Genomic DNA, 7,178 nt, shown 5'->3' with positions numbered 1-7,178 from the left:
TTTTTTCTTATTATTATTAAAACCTAAATCCTATTTTTATTTATTATTAAAACCATCTCAAAAGCATTCAGTAGCCTCCCATCCCCAGAGTCTATGCCAAATTCTATGAAATATAAAATGTAAATTATATTATTAAGTATTAATTAGGATACATCAACATGCTTTTATTTTTACATTGGTAGGCTTTTGCCTGAATTGAAATTGAATTGAATTGAATTGAAATATATATACAATAACAACAGAACACATAAACGTTGTGTTAGTGTCTTACGGTTAAAAGAGCCAATACAGTGTTGGAGCAAATCTGATTTTTCAGTTTCAGTGGTTACATTTGGCATATCAAATTACCTTTGTGATTCAATCACTGCATAGTTGTTTCAACTTGTGAAGCTAGTCGGTGTAATTATGGTGATTTGTGAGTGCCATGCCATAATTATAGTAATTGCTTTTTCTCATTTTTATCTTGTAAAATGACAAATACAAATCACACCATCGATTTAGTTGACAAGTTGATGAAAGCATTTAAACTTTGTCCATAGAGACAGTGCACATACATGTATCATATTTGTTTATAATAGGTGCTTTTTAGCATAGTTGGTATGAAAACAAATTCTGCAGAGTTTCAAGAAGCCTTTGCCTCAACAAAGAGGACGGTCTGTAATTTGAAGTATGCATTCCATGGCCATTGCCAGAAGCACTGAGCTCCCCCTGGTGGACGCATTATGTAGATGTTTATAGTACAGTACACATGGCATTGTAAATCCTTTTTGTAGTGCCAATGCAATGATTGAAATGCATACATGTCATCACCCCACTATGTCGTAAACCACACACTAAAAAGCATATCAGGCACAGACACTGACAGAACGGAATTTCATTCATACCTCTTTTGATGGCGATGACCTCAGCGCGCGCTTAGAGCTTGCCTTGGCTGAGAACTGCTGAGGGAGGAGCCAGTGTTTATTTGAGTGACTCAGAGTGTGTGCTGGCCTCATGCCCCTTGTGTAAGCGCCTGGAACGTATTTAGTACTTGGCTCTGGTTATAGTACTTTGAGATAAACTGCAATAAAACGTTTTTATGACCAGCGCGCATAATTTTGTAACTCGATGTCAGGTTTTTTTTTGTTTGTTTGTTTTTTGAGAGCATGCCAATCTCTTGTTAATAGTTTGTTTCAAATGAGTCCTCTGGTAGTGGTTTTATTCAGTGCTGAAGTGTATTTGATTTTAAGTCCTCACCACACTCATGTGGTCAATATAAAGGAGAGCTTTTCCGCCTCAGTTACATTTTCACATTTCCATTTTCCTGCTTTTCTAAAACTTTATTCAGGCAGCTTTCCATTTTCAGAGGCATTTTGTATTCCCAATCTCCATGAATAGTGCCTATCGACTCATGGCCGACATCCTGCTGTGTCCAGGCCTCAGCTATTGTAGCCAAGGTCAACCAGTGATAACCTTTAACTGCGGATAATTGGACGGCATTTAACGCTGAAAGACCCATTTTAGACCCAGTCTGAGGACATCTAAAATTAGATCTGCATTAAGTGCAGCCTTTAAATGCTGAAGGCTCTCTCTCACTTTCTCTCTCTCTCTCTCTCTCTCTCTCTCTGAAGGGGCCCATTGGAGCACTAGTCATCATGAGCATCATTATTAATCAATATTAGCTTGCTGGTAATTTGCTTGCAGCAGCAGGCCTTCTTGCCCAAAGGGACTGAAATGATGTTTGGTTATTGATGGGCTGATGAAGGGTGGCGCCTCTGCAGCTGCAGAGCAACATGGCTACCTCCTCAACCATATCTGGCTCCTCATTCAGCTGTGCAAACTGAAGATTCAACTCTGAGCAGTTGGGCTCTTTCTCCTCATCTATATTCCAATGCAGATGTTTGGGAGTCTTCAAGTGATCAGGTTGTAGCTCAGGTTGTAGCTCTTGTCCAGTCAGTCAGTCAGTCAGTAAGGCAGAGGTCCTTGGCTTGCGTCCCTCAGCTACATTTTCTTTTGTTCCCACAACCAACTTTTGTTCCTCACCTTAAATCTCTCTCTCTCTCTCTCTCTGTCTCTTTCTCTCTCTCTTTCTCTCTCACTCCTTTTATTTCTCATTCTCACGTTGTCTCACTGTCTCCCCATGTGTCCTGCAGGGTGAGGCTGGGCCCACTGGCGCTCGTGGACCTGAGGGAGCCCAGGGTCCCCGTGGAGAGTCTGGAACCCCTGGATCTCCTGGCCCCTCTGGAGCTGGCGTGAGTACCTCTGCACACCACAGAGCCCTGTCCTGCAGACTCCCGCTTTAGATTTAGTGCTTATGCTACATGTGATATGTGTGAGTCCGCTGACCTTACAGTAGTCCACTGGGCCACCTCCATTGGCTACGTGAAGATGAATTTAGATCAGACAAAGTTCAATGTAAATTCACTTATATTGTAAAATAGAGTGTAGGATTGAGTAGGATTTCAATTGAAGTTGATCTGTATCTTCTCTCTCAAATCTATAGGGCAACCCTGGTACTGACGGCATCCCTGGAGCTAAAGGATCTGCTGTAAGTAAAGCCTATTAGTTAAAACTTCATTTCCATGACATCCATTCCACATTCTAGGTCTTCTCCAGTTTTGTCTAACTTGATTTACACCACATAGGTTTGAAAAGTACTTAATTAATCAGTTTGAATCAGTTAATTGAAGCATATGTTAAAATATACTCAATGTTGGCTACTCATCACCATACACTTTTCTGAATCATCAACATTCCATTTATGCTTAGAAGTATGTCCCATACCAATACCTTACATTCAGAACACTGTGGTCTATCAAGAACAAGGATCTTAGAGCGTAGCGCCCTACAATCGTTGTTCAAGAACAAGACCCCAGTTTCAGCACTGTCCTGTCAGTCATTACAAACTGTAGTCCTGATGGTTGTGACCTGATAGACTCAGACTTCAGGTTCTGAGATTCTTCAGTTCCCTAAAGGACTGCATCACCTGTGCTGTGACAGTGGGAAGGTGACTGACCCTGTGTCCCTCTCTGCCTCCCTCTATAGGGCGCTCCTGGTATTGCTGGTGCCCCTGGCTTCCCCGGACCCCGTGGACCTCCTGGACCCCAGGGAGCCACTGGACCTCTTGGACCAAAGGGCATGTCTGTAAGTCGGCACACAGTATCAGCAACACACCTCAAATTGACCCTTAAAATCTGTTCCTAGAAGGTTTCCAGTTGAAACGTTACCAATACCAACGCAGATACTTTGATATGAAAATAAATCGGACTTTAGTGTAATGCTCTACAAAATGTCAACTTGGTTTGTCGCCAAGTTACCATTAGCTCAATGTTGTTTTCTGTGCCATTGGAAATGCATTAGGAATGCACATGTTTGTTTATGCAGTTAGCACATTAGCATGTTAGCATTTAATATTCCCATAGTGTTGTTTAACATTTTGATAGCTTAGCACAAGCAATTACAGTCAAGAGAGTAACTGTGACTTGTAGGAACGCAGACTTAATGCATGTTATAATATTCATTTGTATTTGGAATATTTTGTTGTTGTCATGAAATTGACTGCAATAATTCTGTTAGGATTTTCACTGTGTCTGTTTCATACCGTTGATTAGTATTAGTTAGGTGGCCTGTACTGACTGTTGTTTTTCTGCTCCATCCCCTAGGGTGACCCCGGTATCCCAGGGTTCAAGGGTGAAGCTGGACCCAAAGGAGAGCTTGTAAGTTCAGCGTTCAATAGTTTCAACATACTGATACAGATCCTCTTCTCCATGTTCAATGTATTGATTCTAAAGATGCTTCCTTGAATATCAGGTTGAATATCAGATGTAACAGGCATCTTTATCAATTGAATCAGAGCCCATGCTTCAGCAGAGACAGATATTATCCTTCATCATAATTTTAGCTATGTGTTACTGAAGATTTTTGGACTAAGGTCTCATCATCTTCAAGTTTCTCATCTTTGTATAGTCAATTTAGAAGGTCATGCTTAAGCCAGCAGGGGTCACTGTACAACAAAGATCAGAGCCATATATATAGATAAAGATTCAATGAAGTTCACATAATTAAATGTACAGACCTCTGCATATCTGGTACCATTTAAGATAAACAGAATCTTGTTTTGCATGTCTTTAGTTTGTGGTAGTGGTAGCAATTCAACTCTATTTCAGCATATGTAAATGCATGACCATATCCAAGACCTAATTGATTGTGACTCTTAGCCTAGTCTCTCTGCCTAGTTGAACTCACCTGAAAAGCAGAGTATTTTGTAATGAACACAACAATCACAATAAGTGTCTCTAATGTCCCCCTCTCCCCCCATCCCTAGGGTCGTGCTGGGCCCCAAGGTCCCCTTGGCCCTGCTGGAGAGGAAGGCAAGAGAGGTCCCCGCGGAGAGCCTGGCGCTGCCGGACCCCTCGGACCTCCCGGAGAGAGAGTGAGTTCCACTAGATTATTATCCTTTAAAGTGCTCGTCGGCATGGATACATCACACCTACTTTGTCTATTACGCAGTAAGCATGTTAACATTATGCTGACTTGTTCACAGTTGTACTTGTATACAACTTGTATTCACAGTTAACAGTTTTTATAAAAGCAAAAACCTAACTCAGCTAAAAGCATTGTTACTTTGTAATAATCATCAGAATTAGAATTACAGAATCAGAATTAGTTTTATTTGGCCAAGTGAGTTAGCGCACACACAAGAAACTTGGTTCCTGACTCAAGCAGAAGTAGTGTACCTGAAAATGTTTCGAACTTGTCTGATCATTGTCTCTGTGTTGTTTTTTTAGGGCTCTCCCGGTAACCGTGGTTTCCCTGGTCAGGATGGTCTGGCTGGTCCCAAGGTAACAATCTCCATGACAGCATGCAGTATATGTTCCCATGGGAACTCATTACAGTGACTAGGGGCAAACTGCAGTGACAGCATGCCTGGCGTAAAGCAGGAAGCAGATATCTGGTTGTGGGCATGAGCCACCAGACAGACTACATGGCCACATGCAATCAGCATTCAGGAGATCCGCTGAGTAATACAAAGTCGTCTGAGATACTTGTGCATAGCTAATTTCACATTTATTCCTACTTACCGTGGTGTCCTGGAGCACAAAGTAGCTGTTTGTGTTTGAAAGAGTTTTCATTTGAATGCAGTCAGGGGGAAAGGCATATTTTCTGGTGGTTAATTGCTGACTCTTTGGCAAATGACTTTCTAAATCGCTGATCTGTTCCAATCTATTTCCAGATAGCACACCAAAATGTCCTATTTGCCAGCTCAAAGTAGATTTGTTTATTATTCAAAACACTCCCATTCTGACTTTTTTGCTGGTCAGGGTGATTTGAACAAAGATATTTCAGAGAGACCATGCCGACTTTGATGGGCTTCCTTATTTGTTGTGAATACAAAACGATGGACCCAACTGCCTCTTGCAATGACACTAAACTGACACCAGATGGCAGTGTGATGACCCAGTTGAACCGATGATGGCCAAGTCTTTGAATTACAAATGACTCCATAGTAGTCATTCTAATAGAATAATGATTATGGCAGAATTTAGACTTCCCCCATCTGTCCTGCTCAATTTCTACCAATCATTTAATTCATTCTTAGTTGGACATTAAGATTTTTTAAGAAGATATACGATATTAATCAGTTGAACTTCAGGGGGGAAAATATGAGCGCCCACACAACCAAAATATGAGCGCCCACACAACCAAAATATGAGCGCCCACACAACCCTTCATTTTCTCCATTACCTTTTGGTCTTTTATGGGGAAGAATTGGGTCTAATAACCATTTATCAGCAGGACTTGTCCTATCCAGGTGACCTGTCATTTAGAATTACAATCCAATAATGCAGCTACCATGACTAATGGATATAGTAACTGACTAACCCCCCCCATCATGTCCCAGGGTGCCCCTGGTGAGAGAGGACCTGCTGGAGTGTCTGGACCTAAGGGTGCTGGTGGTGACCCTGGTCGCCCTGGAGAGCCTGGCCTTCCTGGAGCCAGAGTAAGTATTCACCCCCGTGCACAGACACAATTTACTTATCTATTAGCAGTGGTGGGCTTGTGCCACTATTATTAGGCTATTTCATATTTTTTAATTGGTTGTTTTACTGTTATTGATGTCCTTACCATTTTAATGTATTGTTAATTGCTATTGTTTATTGTTATTATAATGTGAGCCGCTTGAATAAAAGTGTCTATAACCGTAACCATAAAAGTGTGTTTGACCAGGCTACACTGTGTTGCTGTGTGTTATCATCATCATTTAGCATTTCACTGCTGCACAGCTATTTGGAGTAACCCACGGTCTGACATGAGTTGGCTTGAGGAGATTGCCGTTTATGTTCAGGGTGTAATGAAGCTCTCTCTCTCCTCCCTGTAGGGTCTCACTGGTCGCCCTGGCGATGCCGGTCCTCAGGGAAAAGTTGGCCCTGCTGTAAGTACGAGGATGTTTGCGCCTCTTCATAGGATGACTAAGAGGTTGTTGAGCTGGGGACAATGGCGCTGCTGCCTCTTACAGTGGAGAGGCTGAGATTATTCACTACATGCTCCCAATAAGACTTGTGTCATTGTGCTCTATAGCAATGTCTGAACGATATTTTACATAAAAGTAGAATGCTATGAACTGTCTGTTTTACGTCAATGTTTTATTGTTAGACTATTTCAAAGTGACAAAGTGGATGTACTCACAAACAACTCAGTCAGGCTAGGGGATGATGATATATCTTTTGATGTTCCCTCTGTCTACAGACTAATAGGCTCTTGTTAGCAGCATCCTGTACCAAAGCCAGACATTTTGTGACCCCCCCCCCCCGAGACCCAGCCCCACCCCCAACACACACACACACACACACACACACACACACACACACACATACACTCACACATACATACACACACACACTCCTCACTTTGCCTGTCTGTCTCTGTGTCTTCAGGGTGCTGCTGGTGAGGATGGTCGGCCTGGACCCCCTGGCCCTCAGGGGGCGCGTGGTCAGCCTGGTGTGATGGGATTCCCCGGCCCCAAGGGAGCCACTGTAAGCAGCGGTCACTACATGTCATGTCACGTCACGTCTGTCTGTCTGTCTGTCTGTCTGTCTGTCTGTCTGTCTAGTGGAGCAGATTGGTTATGTTTGTTTGTCTGTTTGTGTGTGTGTGTGTGTGTGTGTGTATGTGTGTGTGTGTATGTGTGTGTGTGTGTG

General features: G+C 42.5%; 1 protein-coding gene across 2 annotated transcripts in view; it reads left to right on the top strand.

The window, feature by feature from the left end:
- col2a1b (collagen, type II, alpha 1b) overlaps nt 1-7,178 on the top strand; it is a 49,235-nt gene that overhangs the window by 22,760 nt on the left and 19,297 nt on the right. For both annotated transcript variants that reach the window (XM_042089206.1, XM_042089207.1), the window contains 9 exons: nt 2,133-2,231; nt 2,483-2,527; nt 3,025-3,123; nt 3,642-3,695; nt 4,304-4,411; nt 4,767-4,820; nt 5,882-5,980; nt 6,359-6,412; nt 6,915-7,013. In XM_042089206.1, the coding sequence (XP_041945140.1) occupies nt 2,133-2,231; nt 2,483-2,527; nt 3,025-3,123; nt 3,642-3,695; nt 4,304-4,411; nt 4,767-4,820; nt 5,882-5,980; nt 6,359-6,412; nt 6,915-7,013 (711 nt within the window). The remainder of the gene's footprint in view (nt 1-2,132; nt 2,232-2,482; nt 2,528-3,024; nt 3,124-3,641; nt 3,696-4,303; nt 4,412-4,766; nt 4,821-5,881; nt 5,981-6,358; nt 6,413-6,914; nt 7,014-7,178) is intronic.

Source organism: Alosa sapidissima, chromosome 4, assembly GCF_018492685.1.
Source record: "Alosa sapidissima isolate fAloSap1 chromosome 4, fAloSap1.pri, whole genome shotgun sequence".
NCBI classification, from domain to species: domain Eukaryota; kingdom Metazoa; phylum Chordata; class Actinopteri; order Clupeiformes; family Clupeidae; genus Alosa; species Alosa sapidissima.
Note: the sequence above shows the minus strand (reverse complement) of the source record. Positions and strands in the feature narration are given on the sequence as shown.